This window comes from Megalops cyprinoides, chromosome 5 (assembly GCF_013368585.1).
Source record: "Megalops cyprinoides isolate fMegCyp1 chromosome 5, fMegCyp1.pri, whole genome shotgun sequence".
NCBI lineage: Eukaryota > Metazoa > Chordata > Actinopteri > Elopiformes > Megalopidae > Megalops > Megalops cyprinoides.
The window spans coordinates 5,439,135-5,462,760 of record NC_050587.1 but is presented as its reverse complement, the minus strand read 5'-3'; the positions used below and the strand labels follow the sequence as shown (position 1 = coordinate 5,462,760).

General features: G+C 41.7%; 1 protein-coding gene, 2 non-coding genes and 1 pseudogene across 3 annotated transcripts; 2 read left to right on the top strand and 2 right to left on the bottom strand.

Moving 5' to 3' along the window:
- LOC118777599 overlaps positions 1-11,586 on the top strand; it is a 28,244-nt pseudogene extending 16,658 nt beyond the window's left edge.
- Positions 8,644-8,715, top strand: trnaa-ugc. The gene has a single exon. It is a non-coding gene; the product is annotated as a tRNA-Ala (tRNA).
- A 2,409-nt stretch (positions 11,587-13,995) lies between the features above and the next one.
- Positions 13,996-14,067, bottom strand: trnaa-ugc. The gene has a single exon. It is a non-coding gene; the product is annotated as a tRNA-Ala (tRNA).
- A 1,975-nt stretch (positions 14,068-16,042) lies between these two features.
- On the bottom strand, positions 16,043-20,299 carry LOC118778552 (cytochrome b ascorbate-dependent protein 3-like). Its single transcript, XM_036530145.1, has 6 exons — positions 20,168-20,299; positions 18,747-18,937; positions 17,852-18,060; positions 17,141-17,295; positions 16,646-16,811; positions 16,043-16,121 (listed from the first exon to the last, which is right to left on the bottom strand). The coding sequence occupies exons 2-6, from the start codon at positions 18,931-18,933 to the stop codon at positions 16,098-16,100; spliced, it is 741 nt and encodes a 246-aa protein (XP_036386038.1). The 5' UTR covers positions 18,934-18,937; positions 20,168-20,299; the 3' UTR covers positions 16,043-16,097.
- Between the last annotated feature and the right edge of the window lie 3,327 nt (positions 20,300-23,626).

Below are 23,626 nucleotides of genomic sequence, written 5' to 3'. Positions count from 1 at the left end.
CTTTATCCCTGACAACTTCCTGTTCACCTGTCAGGTATACGACCCTGTCATATAGAGCCCCTGAGATGATTAATCTCCATGAAGGCAAAGCCATCACCACTAAAGCTGATATATGGGTAAGATCTGTGAGATATCTCCCGTCCTGTACTGTGTAGGTGAGCCTGGACACTTGCCAGATCTTAGCTGGTTAAAGAACAGACTGGTTTCCAGTTTAATAGGCATTTTTTTGCGTGGCGTACCTGATTAACTGCGCTAGCTGTGAGGTATTTTATTTGAATCGGTATAATCTGTCTGAGAGAGAAAATCTATGGTAAGGTAAACCTTGATGGTGGACAGCTGTGATACACAGTTCCAACTGCTAACGCAGAGAGAACTGTGGCTTTCAAGAACAGCTGCTGAAACCTTCCCAATGTCCCATTCAAAACACTCAAAACAGCCCTCACACCTGCATTGCTGGAATGGTGACACACGCTGTCCCCACAGTGATGGTAAGTGTAGGGTGACATTAGAGGATGGACTGAGGGCAGCCTTCCTGCTTCCCTTGGTTTTGAGTAGAGCAGGGCCCATCAGGGTGAGCAGTCTCTTTGATGCTTTTTTTGCCCTTGACACTTTAAGATAGAGCTGAGACATAACACGAGCTGTGGGACAGGGAAGAGGGTGGCGCACATGCTCCATTTCACTGTAATCACAGTCCTGCAGTTTCCCCCAAAGTGATGGCTCAGCCACACATTCAGACTGTTTACCCTCTTATTCACCACACCTCAGCCTTTTTCTTTTTTAGATATTTTTATTGCATTATTTATTGTAAAATCCAAAATATGATATAATGCAAAGTATAATAATTCTATTAGTGTATGAAACATGCTGCTTTTGGGGCTGCTATCTGTGCCAGCTTTTGTTTGATTTAAGCGCAATGTGTTTTCCAGTGGTTTACAGCAGGGACATTTCTAGTTATCGGAAAAGATCCAGGGCTAAGTCAAGTTCGCCTGGGGCTTGTCTTTTTTTGAAGGGAGATCAGCATCAGTAGGTTGGGGAGGCTATATCTACCTTTATAATAAATAACTATTATCACATCTTCGGACGCTGCAAGTCAAGTTCCGCCCTGTTACACAATCTGTCTGTTGTTTTGCTATAAACACCTCATTTTTCAGGGTGAAAATATTCAGGACTAGGCTTAAAATATTCTGGGCTATAGCCCCGAATGATCGGATCTAACGACGCCACTGGTTTACAGAATTGCTAGGATTCATGTATTCGTACTGTGTTTCAGGCGCTGGGGTGCTTGTTGTACAAGCTGTGTTTCTTCTCTCTCCCATTTGGGGAGAGTCAAGTTGCCATATGTGATGGAACCTTTATTATTCCAGACAATTCCAAGTTCTCCAGAAAACTGCACTGCTTGATCAGTAAGTAGACATGTCCTCTGTGATGCAGCCATTCAAAGAGAGTGTAGAACCTGGGAAGAGTGCTCAGTCCTAAATTGAGGGAAAATGAAAAGTTGAACACCAGCACCTCTTAGTGGCAGAATATGAACATATGTTTCTTGTGGGAAAAGACAGCACTTGATATTTTGCCTGCCTGTGATAATCAATAATTATTAGCTGTGTCTAATTATGTGTCTGTCTCTGTGTCTTGGTGACACAGAGACAGACACTCTCACTCTAGTCACTCTTGTTTCTGTTTTAGCACATTAAATATGCAAGCTTCTGTAATGTTTTTGGGTTTTGCTTTTGTGTAAAAGGGTATATGCTAGAGCCAGATCAAGAGAAGAGACCCGACATCTACCAAGTCTCCCACTTTGCCTTCATGCTGGCAGGAAAAGACTGTCCTGTGCCAAACGTCTGTGTAAGTTCTTACAGAGGGCAACTTGCTTCACCAGCACTCCCACTATAGATTTTGGGGTGTGGATTCTATTAAGGGAAAAATAAAGAGATGTAATTGAATCGGAAGTAATCATAATGAAAGTGAAAGGAGTGAGGTTGTTTTGCGTTTTGCGTACAGCATCATTTCATTTGAAGAGATAGTTTATGGTAGTCTCTCCTCCATGCAGAACTCTCCGTTCCCCACGTCTCTTCCTGAACCCCTGTCTGCCAGTGAGGCAGCTGCTAAGAGGAGCTTGACGAAAGCCAGGTAGCTCTCAGGCTCTCCCCTCCCCTACTGCAGAGAAAGAGAAGGTGTTTGCACTGCTGTGTGGCTGGTGTACAGGATCCTCACATTACCTGTGGGAACAATGACTTTGCATTGAACGATGATCAAATTCTATGTAGAGTGCCTGCTACACTATCTTTTTTAGAAATGTGGAACTGTATCAGATTCATGTAAATACAGACAGGCACACAAGGCAGTGTATTGTGCTTTCAGCTCATTGTACTCATCTCTTTTGATAATGTGAGGCTATGCAGGGCATCTTTTAGAGTGAATTATTCATTGCAGAATAACAGACTCAGTCGGACCAACGGAAACATCCATTGCACCAAGGCAGAGACCAAAGGCAGCAAACACCAGCGTTCTTCCCATAGGCAACACTGCCACTCAGGGGAGCATTCAGTCAGGACCAATCAGCAATGGACACACAGGTGAGCAGTGGGCAGAGAGGAGTGGACATACAGATGTGGTGAGGTGTGGTCAGACAGTTGTTGTGTTGTCAGACAGCTGTGATGTAGACAGACAAGTAATATGGAGCTGCAGGTGCTGAGGCAATTTTTCATGTTTATTTTTCTGTAGTGGCTGCATTTTGCACAGCTTGCTATGGGTGAGTTTGACAGCTGAAGTGGCAGTGAAATAGCATGGATGCAGACAAGTTTGATGCTGTCTCTGTCTGCGGCCTGAGTGTGTCTCCTGTCCGTGTCGTCCTGTCAGTGCCGTCCCCTGTGGATGGGCTGTCCCTTCAGCAGCCTCAGGTGAGCAGCCAACAGCTCCAGGTCCTGAAGCAGCCGGGAGACCTACTCCTGCAACAGCAACAGCTGCAGCAGCAGCAACTAATGCAGCAACAGCTGCAGCAGCAGCAACTACTCCTTCAGCACCAGCAACAGCCTCAGCTGCAACAGCTCCAGTACATGCAACAGGTGAGTTTCTATGCACCTGACACTAAGTTTCATGCACATACACTCATATCTACAGCAGGTATTCATGCACACTGGCAGCTATCTCCTCTCAAAGTTCTGTTTCTCAGTCTGTAGCAGAGAGACCGGTTTGACATATTCATTGCAGCTGGCTGTCTCTGTCTTTTGCAGTATTGCCAGGCCCTCCAGCAGCAGAGGATGCATCCCCTATACCTGCAGCAGGCCCACTATGCCGCCATGGTAAGAGCTGTGTGCAGGGAACTCTTTCACACCCAGCTCTCTTTGATGGACAGTGTGGGTCATGGTGTATCACCTTAACCTGTTCAATCAGGCATGGTTTGGAGACATATATGGAGACATATATTCATATTTACAAATGTGCTTTCTGACTTTGCTGTGTATTTGAAATGAAATGAAGTGCTTTCTTTCAAACGCTGGGTAGCTACTGAGGACCCATGTTACATAAGAGGACACAGTTGAAGTTTGTTTTGGAGTTTGCAGGCAACCAGCAATTCTTTATCATTGCATGGAGACGATGTACAAAGTTTTGAACAGCCTTCATTTCATTTCTAGGGAATTAAACTGCCAGAATGTGAGGTCGCATAGCAAATACTGACCCATTGTGCACTGGTACTGTTACAAATAATTAGATCACAGTCTTGGCTGATTCTGTACCTAATTGCCACCATCTGTTCTAACTTCAGATACAAATAGCTGCACCCAAACTCCTGAGATTTAATGGGAGTGAAATTCTGTGTTAAAACATAAAAACAGTGGTGTGGTGAGGAAGTATGAATTCATATCTCAGCTTTTTTGCCTGTTAAATCCCTTCTTATCTCAGCTATTTAAGCATATTAAAAGGTTTTTTTATAAGTACTCGGTGTGGAGTCTTTATAAGACACTCCTGATCACTTTTTGGCATATTCAAAATAGACAGCTAGTGTATCAATTGCCTGTTGCCACCTGACTGTGACATACAATTAAAATTGCACCTCCCCATGTTGCCAAGCCTGTAAATGATTTTGAATTCATTTGTTTGTAGGATATTTACATCAGTATATTTTATGTTAATTTTACAGATACTCACAAACATGAAACTGTAGTGTTTTACGTATTCTCACATTTGTTAAATGCAGCAGGCAGCTTAAAGTGCAACCCGGTAGGGGGAAGTTTGTAAGGGGATCATGTGATGCCTCTCCACTGTTCCCATTGGCTCCCTCCACTCATATCCCCTGGTTTCCCTAGTGACTGTGACCTGTCCTCACAGATCCAGCAGTACCAGCTGGCTTTTGCCTGTCAGCAGCAGCAGTTCCCCTGTGTCCCCTCCCCACTGGAGTTTCAGACCTCCCCTGGGACCTTTAACCCCCCTGGGACAGGTTATGTAGGGCTGGCCTCTGTGGAGCGCCCCTCTGCCAACAACAGGTAACTCAAATTGAGCCTAGTCACACTCATACTCACATTTTCATCTTCATTAAAAGGTAATACTATAGAGTGCATGTGTTCCTTACAAAAAACACAGTTCTGCCTGTGTGCCCAATCACCTTGAGCTACCTCTAGAAAACCCCATTGGCTGCTGTCTGTCAGTACACCATAATTTCACTCAAGCCCTTTAATGAAGTAATTAATGTAGTGACGTTCAGAGACATGCAGGAGGGAGGCCTATGGAGACGGGTGAATGGGATTGTGCTATGCTTCTGTTTGTGGCAGAAATCCTCTCTCAGACACGGAGGCGGTCACCCCACCGCCACCAAACGCCTGCAGCCCTCCAGATATGTCACACTGGAACCCCTTCAGAGAGGACAGCTTCTCCACACTGACAGAGGAGGAGCTGGACCGGGAGTTTGACCTCCTCAGAGAAAGCAAGTTCTGAGAATGTTTTCTATGCTCCTCGTATAATGTGCACATTGTGTCTGAGTCTCGGGTCTTCACTTCCTAGTCACTGCATGCTCATTTTCCATATACTCCAGTCCCTCTGTGACTCTGCGTGTTTCCTAAGCAGGGCATCTACTTTGATATTTCCTAAGCAGTGCATCTACTGCACCTGAATATATATTAAATGTTAGTAATAATGTAATGTTCCTACAGTGTTTTTATTAATATCAAATTTCAGTCTGCATATACTGTAATTCAGTTTTCACTGGATAGCTGAAAACGAAATACATTTTTCAGTCAACCAATCTGATGAGCCAGCCACATACTTTAATCGTATGTGTTGCTGTGCTGAAAATCATCATTTTTGAACTGTTACAAATCGATTCCCCAACATAGCACTTGTCCCACCTCTCTGTTAACCCTCCAAATTGGTAAAAATGAGGTGCATGTAACAACCCCACCCAATACTGGTGCCCTCAGTGTCCACACCACTAGAGGGAGCTGGTGAGTGTAGCTGCAGCGTGGCTCACCTCTGGTGTGTGCTGTTGATGAGAGCTCTCCTCTCCACCTGTCCCACAGAGAAGCCAGTGGATGCCGTCATGGAGAAACGGCAGTCTTTCCAGAAACCTCTAACCGAGGACCTCTTTGGCTCCATCCCCTTCGTGTCTGATCCAGGCAAGTTCTGAGGAAGCTTTGAAGAGTGGCCATAGAGCTCACACACTGAGCCTGTGCCCTGGCAAGCCTGCAGCAAAGGCCTGTGGCTTCAGTGGATCAAAGCAATAAGCAGGAACAGCTCTCCCCACCAGAAAATCGAGAACCACAACTGCATGTGGTGGTGCAGCCGACATGCACAATCACACAACACCGCAACACAAAAAACACACCGCAACACAAACACGCAATCACAAGGACTTAGCCTCTGCCTAAACAGTACAGTGAGAACAATATCATAAATCAGCTGTTGAAAACTTTCTACCTCAACCTGCTGGGGTTACATCAGAAGGCTCACTCACAGATCAGAGATGTGAACCATTGCTATATTTATAAATTCTCCATCCATCTCCATCTCCATCTATTGAGGAAGTACCAGTATATCGGAATCAGAACACATTTATAAATGTGTACAGACCCACATTTCAGTCTCAACCTTTTGTAGTCTTTGTTTCATATGAAAAAAATTGTGTCAAACTGTCGCTGTTGTAACAACCGAGGAACTCTGCTTTAATCCTCAAGACTCTTTTATCTGTAGATGCAATCAGCCATGTTAACCTGTGTCTTTGATACTATGATACTCACACATTCTAAATGCTCTCAACTGCCCCCAATCTCAATAATTCAGCATTCGGTCCATGAATCACATGGACCTAATGTTTTCTAATGTCTGCCATTCCATGTGGATTATCCATGGTTTGTTCCTCATGTGACCTGTATATCAATGGTTATCTTTGGTGCCTCCTGCGGTTTGAGTGAAAGGAGGATTATTGTTTTTGTGTGGTTTAAACGACATGTTCACCATTTCCTTTGAAAGGATTTAAAATGACAATGGGACACTGGACCCAAGCAAAACCTTGCTTCTGGTCAACATCATACACATTTACGCTGCATATTCAGTTGTGTCTTAAGGAAATGAGCAAAACCAGGCATGATCCTAAAGATTTGTGTTGAGAAAATACAAGTTTTCTAATGCCGTTGCAAATGAAAAGGTCACAATGCCAGAATGTGCAGTTAGTCAGTTGTAGGGGTACACCTCACTGATATAAGCTTCCCTGGTGTGGCTCCCTTCTGGCCTTTCTGTTGGACTGGGCCCGGTGCTGCTTAGGGAGCCCACAGACCCACGTAGGTATAAATCCCATCAGCCCTGTTCACCACCCCACTTTTTTTTGTTTTATTATGTATTAGACAAGTGCTACAATGATGCTGCTGGCAGCTTGGCTGTTGAATCAATAGCATTAACACCTCTTACCCATTCAAAACATTAGTCGTGTACTCTGCTATAGGTTGCCGGTGTGATCTGTGTTGCTGTCCCATTTTGATACACTGCTTTTGCATTTGTTTTCATTGTTTGCATTTTTCCTCTGTCTGTATGTTTGTTTTGCATTGACCTCGATCTCTGCATAGACAGTCCCAGAATGAAGATCTCTGGGTTTTATAGGTCTTATTCAGTCTGAGTGTGATCATCAGGGAACAGGTAATCCTTTTTGTCTGTGGCACCACAAGGAAACTCACAACCCACCAGCCACAACCCATTCCTCTTCATTGCTGTGCTGTTGGTAAGCTGCCTAATAAAGTGTGTGCTCCTCATTTGCCTTCAGTCATTTACAATACCATTGACCTGCAAATGTACATACTGAGCAAATATGACTGTGTGTGTCTAAAGGTGTGTCTGAGGGTGTGGGTGCCTTGATGTTAGATTTTCAACGGAAAAGTCCATCTTACTCTTCTCTATAGTATTACCTCTTCTGACACACAATTTAATTTGGCAAATTCAGCAGTAGTTGGTACACTGGCTGGTCCTTTTCATGTACTGGCTCTGATGGTACTGGTTAATCTATGTTTGAAAGAAACAAAAAGCCAAGTCTTAATAGTTTGGCGTCACTCTGTATATTTTCCTTTGTTCAGTGGTGAGTTGACAAGGAAGCAGGGGATATCATCTTCCTTTATTTCATTGACCTACTAAATTCCGGTCTCTGACATTTCAAAACCAGCCAGCTGACTTACTTCCTGTCCTCCTTAGTTTCAAAGTCAGCCATTCATGAACATCTTGGTATTGTGTATTGGTGGGCAGATTTGTACAATGAAACTTTAGCAGAAATCATTTATCATTATGATGGCATAATGGGGGAACAGGAAGCTGTGAGGGCACTGATTGTACTGGTCTGCACTGCTGTGATGTAGGAAAAGGCAAAGCACAGTGTGCAAAGAGCATGCATGCTGCATTTGGTTACAATAATTCTTTTCTTCCCTCTTGTTTTTCAAGCTTTTCATCCAGGCCTGTGAAGCAAAGTAACATTGCCTTGTTTCCCTTCCAAACTCTGCAAAGTGGCAGCGGCTAATTGCACCAGTGTAAAATTGTTTGCTTTTGTTAATGACTGGGGTATGAAAATGTCATAACATGCACCTGACTCTACAGTGACTGTTGTATAACAAATGTTCTATTTTCAACTGACATAAACTCTGTAAATAAACTTGTATTATTGTGTATAACTGAATATCTTTAATTACAAAAAAACAAATAAAAAACCCCGCTATATGCACCAGTTATCTCTGATTACATGGCTGTCTTCCTCCATCGCCTGTCTTCACATTATCACACGCAATATTGTAGCGCACTCAAAAACAGTGCACACGTTAAGAAACTCAAGCACAAAGGGCTATGTTTTCCACTGTACAGAGATGAGAAAACCTCCAGAGCTACCAGCAACAAAGCTGTGACAAAGAAGTACTGATCTATTTGTCATTTCAACTCAGAATTGCAGTGTTGAGTACTGTTAGCTCAATTCTATTCTTTCCTCTAAATTCATTATGTCAGGGAAAACCATGTATATCTGGCGAGATTAAGTAAGAGACGTCATATTCATTCATATACATCATTTCAATCCCTAATATGCCACGAAAGCAATCATGAACATTGATTGATTGAAACATTAAGGGGACATTAGCATGGCCATAAGGCATAATGTTCCATGATAAACACATAGCTTTTAACTGTCATGGGGATGTAGCTCAGTGGTAGAGCGCATGCTTTGCATGTATGAGGCCCCGGGTTCAATCCCCGGCATCTCCAGTGGCTGAGATTTTGGGGGCAGGAATGTAGCATAGTGGTTAAGGAGCAGGTTTCGTAACTGAAAGGTTGCCCGTTTGATTGCTGCTGCTGTACCTTTGGGCAAGGTTCTTAACCCACAATTGCCTCAGGAAATTATCCAGCTCACGTGTTTCCCCACACATAGACATTTTAGCATTTTTATTTTTTATCCGTCGAGAGAACGACGCCATCCGCGATCGATTATTTTCTAGCTCTCTGCGCTGACCTTTCCGAATAAACAATGTTTTTACAGTGTGACGTACTGGAACATGGGCGGCGCCGGCGCGAAATATAAACATTGAATTTAAAGATCTAATCAAAGCCAAAATTGAGGACAAACTGGAGAAGCTTATACTGTGTGTGCCGGGCAGGCTTTTCAGAGTTGTATGACACCACTTCGAAGTGGTACCACGACCTCGTTAAAAAAAACGATACATGGCGCAAAGTTATCATCGAGATGGAGCTACCATTCGGCTATAATAATTTATAGTTATTAGCAACATACCCGGCATACTCAGACTTCTGCTACGTCCCTGGTTATTAGCTAGCTAGCTAGCTAGCTAGCTAGCTTAGTTGTTCTGTCAAAGTGCCAAATCCAAACGTGACTTTGTAGTATTAACGTTACAGAGCTACAAAAAACTCGCTAGGTAGCTAGTGTTGTTGTTTGCCCACTATATGTGCTTTTGTACGACGCTTTGGACAAAAGCGTCTGCTAAATGAATACAATGGAAGACGTCTCTCAGTCATCAAATCTGAATGTCTACGGTTTAACAACAAATTACGGGTGAAAGTAAAACATCCGAAACATTTTAAACATTGAATATCCAGAGACAGCAACGTTTCGTGAACCCGCGTTCTACGGGCTCTTTTCCTTAATAGAAATATTAAATAAATCAAAATATTCTGTTAAAGGTCACACGTATTTGTTGTTTGTCACATGTAGTATACCATTTTTGTACCGGCAGGTAATGCCGGCCCTTTCCGCCTGCTACCACCCCAAGTATATTTCAGACCTGTGGGAAACACTGCAGCTATATAAATGGAACATGTAAAAAAAAAAAAAAATGTAAATGATGTAAGTTGCTGGATAAGAGCATCTGCTCAATGCCAATAATGTAATGTAATGTAAATTTAGTTAGTTCAATCATAAACACAATGTGCTGATAATCTACATAGGAAACGATAAAACCAACTGCTGATAGTTGTTCACAATTCATTTATATAATGAATGAATACAATCCAAACTTGACCATAATTAATCACACATGCATACACACAAAGAGATAGTCTCAACAGCAGATACCAGCATGGAGAAACACAGAAGAATCATTTCCCTGTCAGCATTTACAAAACCTGACCCAAAAAGGACAGCTGTAAAAGACATATTATGGAAGTTTATCAGGACAGGCACTCTGGGCAGTTGTCAGACAACACTATTTCTGAAAGCACAACGGACTTGACAACAAGGTATAAAACACCCTCTTACACCAATGTCCCTTTCATGTACAATTATTTTAGCTTGCTACAGATAAAATGGTCAATATCAAAGTCAATGGACGCCAGAATGGAGGATTCTGAAGGCCTACAGTATCCCAAAGTCTGAGATATCTTTTACCTAGTGACCGAGGCAGCCAGTTTCCCATAAGGATGTTTTATTCTCCCACAACAAAATAGACTTGCTAAGTCTATTCATATGATATGATATGATACAATATATGATATGATGAGGGTATACTGAAGGTAACAACAACAATGATTATCAGTGCTAAATACATGGTAAACTAAATTCATTTAGCTAATTTCAACGATACAAATTTCCAGCATGTGATCGTGAAGTTATGCAGTTGTAGCAATAATCTTAACCAGAATCTCACTAACGCTTTGCTTTAAGTCCTAAAAGCACTCAGAAGCAGTTACTTCCATAACGCTTTTGCAGTAACACTTTAGGCAGAAACCAATACTATGAATTCCTCTAATTGCTTAACATTTTTCATTCAAAAGAAATACAGTGATGTAAAGGTCATTCATAAAGAATTTTGTACTGTTTTCTTTCTGGTCAATGGGTGGGGACCTTGAGACACTGCAGGTAAGCTTTGCATTCTTACTTGCTGACCTTCACTTAACTTAAGTTTTTTCCTAAGTTAAATGTTTTATGATTTGGTCCAGCAGGTAGTATCCTCTGTCTGAGGAGTCTGGAGCAGCCATGTGCAAAATACTCTTATCTGGAGAGGACCCTGGTCCTGGCAGAAGTGGACCCCGCCAAGGAGTCCAAAATTGGTAGGAGAAGTGGCAAGGGGAGCAGGGGAGAAGTCAGAGATTGATCCTCCTCTCCCTGAGAGCAGCAAGGAGGATGAGCTTGAGGAGTGATCTCACGGAGTTGAATGTGACGACGACACCGAGTTGTCACATTGGACTAAAAGCTGCTCCTCACGGACTCTGTAGAGGAGGAGGACAAGCACAGCTCTGACCTCAGAGACTTGAAGGAATGGAAAATGTAGATGGAGCTTTGCCCACGGTGAAGGGAGCTCCAGGTGGAGACTCTGGGGCTACGCTGATCACACCTCCTAAATCACCCACTGCAGTGGTGTAAGAGGAACCGTGTTGGAGAAGAGTGGACATTTTTAGAGCCATGCTCAATATTCCCACTAGCACTGACATTTTCATGAAGGTCCCATTCAGACTGGAAGGCTGAGAGCAGGCTATGGGCGAGTTTGATGTCTTCACTGAGACTCCATTCATTGGAAACTTGTCCAGAAGCAGCAGTAGAGCTGGTGATCCTCCAGCTGGACAGCCATGCCCCATTTTTCCCGACAGCATTGAAGCTTTTGCCGCTCTCCTTTTCAGGCCAGCTAACAGGTGCCTCCCTCAAAGAGCAAGGAGGATGTTTTCCATCACTTGTCCTGCTCCTTAACCACTGTGCTACACTGCCGCCCATTCACAGAGTTAGTGGTCCCTCAGAGAACACACAACTTACTTCAGGTAGAACTGCACCAGATGCACCTTTCCCCTCTGAACAATGAGTATATTGTTGTCAGGCACACAAACCTCAACGTGATGTGAGGCCTACACAGACTCCACAGGTTCCAGCTTCACAATGTGCAGCTCCACCACATGATTTGTGTATGCAGTACCTGCTGTTGAAATCCTGAAAGAGTACCCCCCTTTATATTTGATTACCTGACTGTTGAGATAAGTCCTGTGGAACACAGATTTATGGTAGATTATATTATCAGTACCTTTTGCTGAAAGCCTCTATGTTGCATTACACTGATGCTGTTATGGTCAGCCAGTTGCTCTGAATCTGAAGATTTAGAGACTTTATTGAGATAAATGGTAATGTCTTTTCTTGACTTGAAAGGAGATTGGTCTTATTGAGATTGACTCGGATTGTACTGTGACAACAACCCAGCTCCATCGTTGACTGCCTGAATGACAGCAAAGCTGTTTGTGTAAATTACTTTGTCCTACTTAGGCCAGTCAGATTCGTTTAACACCACAAAGCCTTATGGGAACAGTCCCAGCCTCATGCAGTACCACAGTACCACAGAGCCAAAATGCAAAACCAAAATGCTTTTGCAGTTTCTTTTTTGGCTCAAGCCTTTGCTGGTATGCATTTGCTTTGGGTAGTATTCCTCTTTATGTTTTACAGATAGCAAAACCAAAGTGGAATCTTTTATCATAATGGGGAAATAGTCTTCAGACTTACACATTCTGTGATACACTTAAAAAAAGTTTGCTAACTTTGATAGCTAACTCTACTCTTGGCTCTGTATCAACAAAACAACATTTCAGTTTGTCATTATTCCACACATACTATATAGCCATGGTGAAAACTTGTATTTTTTGTATTTCTTAACTACCTGACTGTGAGGGATTTTTTCTTATGTTTTAAGGTTTTTTGTTGTTTTGTTTCTTTTAAAAATTGCATCAACCTTAAAGGATTCTGCAGAAAATGTCTTTTAACTTTTCATATTTAGCAGCTTCAAGTTTAACATTTTCCATTTTCAAGAAGAAAATGGGAGAAGATAACATAATAAAGTCTGTGTTCTCAGCACTTCCCATATGTTTCCTTCCACATGACTGTCATACTCAAAGCAAAGGTAAACTGTTACAATTTCAAGCCTCATTTCACTCCAGAAGAGAACTGGCCAGTTAAAGGAGATTTAATAAGGAAATACTCAGAAATAGCATTAACACGTTTACCCAGACTACAGCAGCAATCACTTTCTGACCCATGAAAAACATTAAATCCATTATTAGTGAGACAAGTATGTCTAATGCCATACATTAGTATATCTTTCACACTATATGGCTGTCTTAAAATCCAATAAAGAAGTGGGATTTGGGTGTGATCTATTTGCTACTAATTGCTAATTTTGGACATTCCTGAATGCTTCAGTATACGGTGCTGCACCACTCTCCTTGAATAATGGGACAGAAAAACAGACCTTCAAGGCGTCAGCTAACAATCATTGTAAGTACATTAGATCAGTCCATGGCTGCTTAACAGTAGAAATAAGCTGCTAAATGAAATGTGCTCTGTGAATTTTGTGACCATCAAGTATGTGCCTCTCTCATGTGTTTTTGATGGCCTTGTAATGACTATAATTCATTCTGCTAAGCACTACAACTACACAGTTGTTCACTCACTCATATTCTGTGACTAATGTCTGTAGAAGTACACCAATGTTGTTTTGTGTCTGTCACTGCACTGTAACATTGTAAAATGCTTGCCGTGGGTAGGTTAGGTGGGGCTCCTTCCCCCAGTGCTTCCATTACTCCACAAAGTACTGTAAACAAAATCTGCTAAAAGGCAGAAAATTTAAATCGCGATTATGTCTGAAATACAGTACAATGTACTTTCTTCCTCTGTGGTGACCGGAACCCCTAGTGGTTTGAAGGTAAAACTGCATACAATTTCATTACTGTTAGAATTGAAGAAACCACGTTATTATTTCAGGAATCACACTTTTTAAAGCTAAGCATTAAATGTAACCACACTAAGGAAACAATCCACCTAAGAACTATAATGCAATGATAGAAAAATCTAGAATCTAGGTGCAAAGTTACGTTGTACAAAATAAATAGTACGTAACCAACGCTTCGTACAACACTACCACACATGCACGTAATATAGACTAACGTGATCACAGAATACACATCAGAACTAAAACGGACGTATATACGAGACGAACAGATCGAATACCAGATGTAACAATGACATTACAAAAGTTTGAAATAAAAGTCGAAAATTTCGGCCATTGGAGATGCCGGGGATTGAACCCGGGGCCTCATACATGCAAAGCATGCGCTCTACCACTGAGCTACATCCCCCTGACATTACACAGGTCTCTAAAAAAAAGAATACATAGCTAAAACTGAAAACTATGTGAAATGTCATATCGAGCCATACATATTTGTGTTCCAATTCGTATCCACGATTTAGCAGTTCATTCCCTCGAATTATCCTTTCGTATCCACGGTTTACTGACTCGTAGCCTCAACTGGGCACAGATTGGGAATCTCAGAGTACGAACTGCTAAACTGTGGGTACGGATTAAGAAACTCAAAGTACGTGATGTAGACAAGTTGTATTTTTCGAACATGTGCTGTAATGGTGGTCGTTACTTCATTAGGGGAACTGGGAAGCCACTAGCCAGCAAACTTTGAACTCTCGACTTTGGCAGTAAATCCGTGCACGTTACAATGATTTAACACGCGAGGGGCAGCAAAACAAGACGCCGAGTTACTGATGCGCCACAGCAGACTGAATCATTTGTTTTTCGGTGTGGAAAAAAAAAAAGTTTTAGACAGTACAAAACTTTGGATGCAAAATGATTTATTGGACACGTTTACAATTAAAATACAGACAAAATGCAGAGAAACAAAGGAGGGTCGTGCGAAAGTATTATGCATTTCCTTCTCCAGTGCTGGTGCTATGTTTTGTTTCTTTTGTGTGTGAAGTTATTGCGCATTGGAATGTCCGCACGTTTAAAGTGTGCTACTGAACGCACCTGGGGAAAAAAGTCACACTGATCTTAGAAACGTATCATACAGGTAACTGCCGAAATAAAGGAAACACTTGTGATAAAGGATAGAAAGTACACTGAAAGCAGGCGCTTCCACACCGGTGTGGTTCCTTAATTAATTAACCAGTTAACATCCCATCATTTTTAGGGTCATATATAAAAATACTGACTGGCTAAGGTGATGTTGGCATAGAAGTCTGAGGGAACAACAAAAGTGTACACTCCGTGACTACGATGTCTGTGCATTAGTTTGAGTTGCGAGGCAAAACAGACAAGCAGCTCTGAATTGGTTGACCTTAAATACCAATCTAAAACATGAGCAGGCAGTATCATAAAGAACAGTCCATTGAGAATTGAGAACAGAGGGGGATACTATGGTCGGGTTGGAGTGCATAAACCCCGCATTACACATAAAAGTGCACTTTTATGAGTAAACACGTGGAAAGTTATATGGTCATAGGAGTCATCTTCTACCCTGTTATCAATTAGCGGACCAGTGCATGTGTGATGCATACCAAAAGAAACCTACAGGCATGAGTGCAAGTTTCCTACATTGAAGGATTCTGGTGGGTCTGTTATTATGTGGGGTGCATTCTCCTGGCATGGTTCAGGTCCATTCAACCCCACAGAGGGCATGGTATATGCCAATAAATACAAAACCATTCTGAGTCATCCCCTTCATGCTATGGTATCCTGTTGGGAGTAGTCTCTTCCAGAGTGACAGTAACCCTGCCTGCAGGGCAAAAATGATCACTTAATGGTTTGAAGGGCATGAAAAGGATGTAAACCATGTGCCACACTCTCAGATATCAACTCAATTGAACACTTTTCTCAAGATTCTTGAGTGGTGCCTGAGACTGCATTTTCCACCACTATTAACAACACACCAAATGATGGGATTTCTCATGGAAAAATGGTTCCAGTTCCAGACACTGGTAGAAGTGTGCTAAAGCTCACAGAAACTGTTATGGCAGCTTGTGGTGGCCTAGTGCCCTGTTTAGACTGTTTATGTTGGTGTTTCCTTTATTTTAGCAGTTGCCTTTATGGTTTGACTGAATAGTATTGCACTGAACACAGATCTTTCATTGTAGCTCTCTGACTCTTGAATTGCTTGCAAAAGACCGCATTTGTAGTACTCTTAGGGGCGGTGCCTTCAACGGGCACCAGGAAGATGGGATTTTTTTGCTTGTGCTCAGCAGCGTTAGTGAAATGTTAGCTTTGATAGGGGAAAAAATAAACAATTGATTTAGACTTTTCAACAGAGGAGAAAGAAGGCTGCAGTGAAAGCTGGTGGATTTGAGGAAACTTCAGAGCAAGGTCTCATGTGTTAAAGCTTTAGATGTCCTCTGGGCTCAACAGCTGAAAATGAAAACAAACAGAGTCTCAAAAACCAGACTTCCAGTTCATGATCTTAGGATGATAATTGTAAATCGCATGCTGAACTTGAGTGACAACACAATTTAAGTAATTTTGCCACTGCTACTTGTGATATAAGATAGCCATTTTTGATTGAATCTAAAATAAATTTTGTTAAGTACATCTTCCTAAACAGTAAGTATAGACACTTACTGTATTTCAACACTTTTTTCAATGATTATATGCTACACAAAAATATCTTCAACTGATATTTGCTCTTTCAATATTGAGGTGATCCAAATAAACAGTAAAAACATGTAGCATAAATGTCCTTGTTTACTGCACACTACATTACACCTGCTAAAATACCAGTTACATTTCTATAATCAACGGATCATATTTTTAAATGGAATAACAACTCATTTTTCAGTGTGCTACACATGTTGCTTACACATACATAGGTGGATGCAAAGCTCAGTGTTTGTGTACAGTTTCACGAGCGTTCCTGTAAGGATGATAATACTTACTCTAGTTGTTTCATCACACCGTGGCTCCGGCCGCTGCCACTTCTGAGTGGACAGGATGTTCAGGACTACCAATCCGAAGGCTACAATCAGAACTCCCAGTGTGTTGCCAAATACAGACTCTGGAGGCAGCGCAGAATAGCGCTGCGTTGCATTGGTCTTTCCTTCACTGGATGGAGAGCCGCAAGTTTACACATTCACTCACGGCCTTACCAGAATGGCAAAACCTAGCCATTTAAATAAACACACCTCTGCATGCAATTTCATACCAGCACCTCTTTGTCAGACATCTGCTTTTTACAAAAGTGTACTTTATATGGAAGATATAATGTTTAAATTTACTACCAAACCTCATAAATCATAGACCTCTTGTTGTGCATCTCTTGACAGACTTAAATAAATCTCGATTGGTGAGACACTGAAGCAAACCTCTAGGTACATGCAGGCAGGTACATAGATTGTGGCATTGTGTCAGTCAAAGGCAAACTGGACACTTACGAGATGAAGATGAGCTTCTCGTTGATGCCGGTGAGGCAGGAAGTGATGCTCAGAACGAAGACCATGCTGCCCATGCAGATGTGGACCGGCTTGAGCAGCCTGCGGAAGGCCATTGGGGAGCAGGGGAGGACGAAGGCAGACAGACCCAGCATCCACTGAGGACCCGGGACACACAGATTAGGGAGAGACTATGTCTGACTACATCTCACAGACTCTGTGTGGGTATAACAGAAGCATAAAACTGCAACCATCAGTGCTAAGCCTACAGGTAGGAGAAATGCATTTGTATTCATTTGTATTGTATCAGGAATGTAATGTGCTTAAGTCTTAATTGGTCCTCTTGCAACTTAATCTATGTGGTTCTCACAGTGTGATGCATCCTGTTTTTCTTGTGTGTAGTTGTTTCCAGTGTTGGTCATGTTTGTCTGTTTCATTTTGACAGAAATGCTGCTGCAGTCTTGGCCAGGATTCTTACATGCAGTAGGCCATGAAGATCATGTAATCTAAGTAATCAGATTAAACTGTACCTCCTATTCTTCATAGTACTTCAACCACATTGTTCAACTCTTATAATTTTCCCCCAATGAGATTAAAAAACCCTTCAAATCCCTCATCCTACTCTATATCAATAAGCCTAAAAAGTGTCAATCATTTCTCTGATTTCTAACTGGACTGTGTGGCTGTATGGTAAAGACCAGGTAACTGCTGTACCTGTGCAGTGAAGAGGGTCACGGTGGAGATGCCCAGCCAACTGTGCAGAGAGTACAGGTTGGGGATGTGGTTGCTGTTGTGGAAGTCGAAGACGGCACAGAGACCCAGGATGGCCAGGAGCATGGCCAGGAACAGCAAGCCGCCGTGCAGCAGCTTGCAGGACTGCTTGTTCTGACCCCAGGTCAGCGGGATGCGGTACAGCACCACGGCTACAACACAGACAGAGAGAGATGGGCGGGTCCGTCACCATCCAGTGAGGAGGAGAAAGCCAGGGTGCATGGTGTGAAGTAGGAAAGATCCACAGTAATCTGTGAGGCCCAGCCACAAAATAATTCAGCCTTAATGATTAACTCGATATGGCTGCATGTATGATCTTAGTGCAATCACAGCCTGCCTGGACTGTACATGAAGGATTTATATACAACTGTAAAAAAGATGTAGTCTTTGAATGTTACATTTAAAATGAGATATTATCTCCTCCACTTTGTCTGGAGCTGGCTGAGTGCAGTAATAGTGCAGGCAGAACAAAAAATACAACATAGAGCAGAGTGGATAAAATATCGCTCGCGTATACCGTAAAAAATGCATTAATACAAGTATATGTAAGAACAGTCAATACAGTCCGATTTGACATATGACTGCCCAAAACTAACGTAATGCAACAAGAACAGATTTTTTTCCTGAGGTTATCCAGGAGACACTAAACTTTTTGTGAGACTGTGAGAAGCCAACATCTTCTGTGTGAATGGATTCACATGAAAAAAGTTTCTTCACTAATGCTGCTACAGATATTCAAAATCTACACTTTCTTCCTATGTTGCTGTTGACCCCCCGTGCCCACCTGCTTGTGCCCCCTGCCTACACAATTTAGCCAGAGCCCGCTGCCCTCACCCACCATTTCCGTACAGAACCACCAGCCCCGTCACCATGAAGACGGGGTGCCAGTTGAACTGGTGGGTGGAGCCGTCCCACGCAAAGCCCCCACGCCAGCGGAAGCTCCAGTAGAGCACAAAGATCACACTGAGGATCCCCAGGCTCACACACAACAGGTAGGTGATGTAGAAGTGCGCTGATCTCATCATCTGCCTCTCTGAGAGAAGAGAGAGAGAGAGGGGGAGAGAGAGAAAGAAGGGTAAAGACAGAGAGGGAGAGAATGGGAGAGAAGTAGGTAAAAGAGAGATAGAAAGTGAAAGAATGGGGAGAGAAGAGAGAAAGAGAGGGAGAAGCAGAAAAACAAGGAGAGGGAGAGAGAATTAGGGGAGAGAGAGGTAGGGTAATGTCAAGAAAGAGCGAAACAAAAAAGAGTGAGAGCACTGCCAAACTGATGCCCTTACAAGAAAGGAATATGCATATGAGTCTCTTATAAGTTATGAATGACAAAAACAACAATATTTTTCTCATCTCACGTGTTTGTGTCATTGCATATCGTAGCATTGCCTTATTTAATGCATTCATGTCTTTTCAGTGCTGTTTGCTGTTTTTTGGGGATGTTTTAAAGTCATGAATTACACAAACACATTTGAAATGAATACTTTTCCCAATATGCTCAGGCTTAAGAGATTATAAACACTTTAAATTCTTTTCAGATAATAAAAAGGATTAAAAACATCTGCCACTATACTGCAAATTTTTTAGGAAGGTGCAATTTGGATGTAAAGAGAAGGCAGGTGGAACACTGGCACCATGCATGTGAAGTTGCTGGATTTGTGGTAACTTCTAAAATGAATATTATATACCCAATATTAAACTCCCAGGCCTATAGTTTAATATTTCTAGTAATAAATGCTAAAAAGGTCTCTCCAGTTTTTCCACTTCTGCATTGTATTTTTGAGCAAAAACCTAGCAGTAGTAGTAAACATCCCTCTGTAAGTTTTCCCCAGCTAACCTATTACACAGATGTTACTATAATACTTTGGAACTAAGACATTACACTACCATATTGTCTCAGCCCCAAATGTGATGCTCACATTCAGTTCTGTAATTTGTCAAGGCATCAGATAAAGTGATAGGAACAACAGTACACACAGACCATAACCAACCATATCGCCCTTCAATGAATAAAAAGCGACCACGTTTGAACATATGTCATTTCTTCACAGAGTAATCAAGAAGACAATTTGAATATTCCCCACCAGTTCCATCTGGTGTCATCTGATTTTGATGATTTCTCTTATGGCCTAAACCGACACAGGAAACTTGTGAAGAGGGAATGTGGAAATATTACATGCTGAAGAACATGACCAGAGAAGACATACATACATACATAAACAAGAAAACATATTTGTCAGGAACGTGTTATCTTCTTAAAACACTCACCCAGTCTCTTTCAACTTTAATTTTTACACTCTCCCAGTCACCTCCTCCTAATGGCCTTTCCAATGGGTTAATAATAATTAATAATATAATTAGCCACTTTTCCTCAAACTCTGTCTTCCTCCCCCAGATAAATGCTTCTGGTTTAGGCCCACATTCTGTCCTCTGTGTGGTGCTCTCTTCTGATGACTGAACAGGTTCTTCTTTTAATCTGCATCTGTCTCAACGTAGAAGTTCAGCAGCAGCTCCTGCACTCTCTGACTCCTCCTTCAGACACCCGTATGAGCTGACAGTGAGTCTGAATCTGCAACAAACAGCTCAGTGCAGTGTGGGATACAGCAGCGTTCTGCCTGCTTAGATTCTGAAAGCCACATGCTTGAGAACAGCTTCTTATATGGTCTGATCTGAGATCTGAGAGATGGGGGGGGGGGGGGGTAGTTACCAAACCAGCTTTTACAGAATCAGTGCATTACACAACTCCACTAATTAAAGAATAAACAGTACAACACTAATGACATTCCTAGAGTGCAGGTCTGCAGATTATCTTTGGTTTAAACAGTGTAATATTTAGTGCTATAGAAGCAGTGCTTTGTGGAGTATTTTACTCAGTATAAAGCACTGAAGAAAAAAATAATAATTTGGCCTTATCTGTCCAACAGTGCAAACAAAAAGAATATGTGACACCAGGCTGGGATATCTTAAGGGATGATGTAAGATCTCATATTCTGATTCAGATCACTGATACTAACACATTTAAACTAAGTTAGCTACCAATGCTATATCCATCACAGTTCCAATCCAATACAGTAGCTTGCTGTAGTGCTCCAATAGCCTGAAACAAACATAGTCATAGTCATAGTCATAGTCACAAGCATGTCTATAATTAACTTGTTTACTCTGTTACCCTTTCAGATTGTGAGACTTTCCTGCTGAAAACAGTTATTACGTAGCCTTGTTTTTATCTGATTGTCCTGCCTGGTTTGTGATGAGTCATGCAGCAGAGGTACCTTCACAAAGCCTCACTGTGTGTCCGAATTGAACCACATCATCAGCATTCACACGGAGCTCTCACACTGAGGTCAGCTGCACTGCACTGACATACATGTACAGACATGCATACACAAACACACATACACGTATGCACACACACATATGCATGCTCAAGCACACACACACACATGCACGTGCACAACCACACATATGTGCGCACACACACACACACGTACCCACATATGTACACAAACACACACTCACACACACATGTACACACGCACATTCACATACATGTGCAAGTACACACACATACACACACACACACACACACACAATGAATTTCCTGTTGTGTCATGCTAAGGGAAGCTGAATAATGCACCAGAATTGGAGGCAAAAATGAAATAAATCTACTTTTCCCACTAAACTGAATTCTCGTTCCATCAGAAACTGTTCCTCTGAGTCACTTTGCACATGGAAATAAAACTGAATGTACACTCTTCGTTTGCACTGTAAACCTATGTCTTAAACATTGCAGGGAAATTCTTTAACATGCCTTGCGTGCCTTGGATTTGAGAGCATGTATCTGTGACTGAAAAGGCTGTATGCTTAATTTCGTAGTCTCTGCTTTGCTGTGTCTGTGTCTGTGGTTCTATTGAATAAGACTGACCATATTGTTTTTTTTAAGAACGTCCATTTGTGGAAACATGTAACTACCAAACATGAACCAATTCTGTTTTTTGTTAGACAGATATGAATGCAGTAACTAGTGCAGTACTGTACGGAGGTGGCTGACACAGGTAGTTTCACAACTTGCAAATGCAAAAACCAAATACATAGAACTAGCCAGATGAGCTGGGTAAATGCAATTTGTATAGATTAACCATACAGGAAATGTATAATTCCAGTCAATTCTAAGAACACAGTAAAGGCATCACAGTACAATGAGTGTGTGTTCATCCAGAGGCCTGATGCAACTCAGTAAGGTGGCCCCTTCATGGAGACTGGGGCATTCAACCAATCAGCAGAGCTGTTTGCTCATAATCAGTTTCATAGTGTGACACTGTTACAAAACATTTTTATGTTGAGTTATGAAAGTTATCCAAATAAAGCTAAATAATGATATATGACATATGGGAGATTAATATTTAGCAAAAGAACAAAAATTTTGCTCTTTACTACTTTATGTGAATTCAACCCCTAAACTTATACTACCATAATGTTTATTAACACAGTACAGTGCTGTTTGGAGTCTTTACGCTTGGTATTTACCCAGAATAATTTATGTATTCTGTTATTTATCTGTCATACAGACACACACGTATTTATGATATAAAAGATAGATAGATAGGTAGATATCTCTGTATAGATAGACATATAGTGTTAGAATTATAAAAAAAACAAACAGTTGAAACATTCCTTCCCATAAGACAGTCATAACACATTTCTTTATATGTTCACACATTTCCATTTTAATGTGTTCCCTTTTAGGAGGACAAGCTCAGAGGTGATTTAGGTGAAACAGTATGAATCTTATATTAAAATGATCAGTTGATCTTATCATTAATATGTCCTGTTATAGATTCTTTTATCTACTGCGCAATTCCCGTTCAGTGTTCCACAATTTGATTTGCAGTGTGCAGGGTATCCTATCATGACTGATGTCTTCCAACCCAACTGTTGACCCTGACCTGACGTTTGAGGGAAAAAAAAATAGTGCATAATCTTGCACTCTAGTGACTCTGTTCATAGCAGTTTAGATCAAGTATACATCTATCTATAACTATACAAGTATGCCACCAGACCGGCATGTTTACTGATGGATAATGCCACGCTAGACATCATATAAAATGACTGACAGAGAGGAGGTCAAGCTCAAGTTCAAGCAAATCTTCTGGGCACAGACGTTCTCATCATCGTCGTCCTCGACAAAGATAGAAATGAAGTGCGCATCTTCCGAGACGAGGTCTTTGACGTCTCCAGTCAGCACGCGGATGAACTCTGTGTCTTTCCTAAAAATGAACTTTTTGGCCACATCACCCTGCTGCATGTTGTCCACGGCATCGTGAGCCACGTCCGCCCTCAGAAAGTCCTCCAGGATCAGCTTCTCTTCGGAGAGGAAAGCGCGGATGTTCCTTTTGCTGTAGTTGCACAACTGTTTTTTGCTGTTTTCATTGCCCATCCTTCAAGAGATGTCCTGCAAAGAATGAAACTTGGAGTGACAAATTAATTATGAAACAAAAACAGAACAATTTCAGCCATGTGAATTACTTATCTTGTAGACTTTGAATATTTGATTATTTGCTCAGGTTATGCCATTTTGCCATCATTACTGAAATAACAATGGCACAGAAATAACAATGATATCGTTACTATCACATTGTCTGCTGGCCTACAACTCAGAAAACAACAGGGGCAGAATCAGTGCCTACAAAAAAAATCTTGAACCCATAAGAGAAAAATAGTTATTAA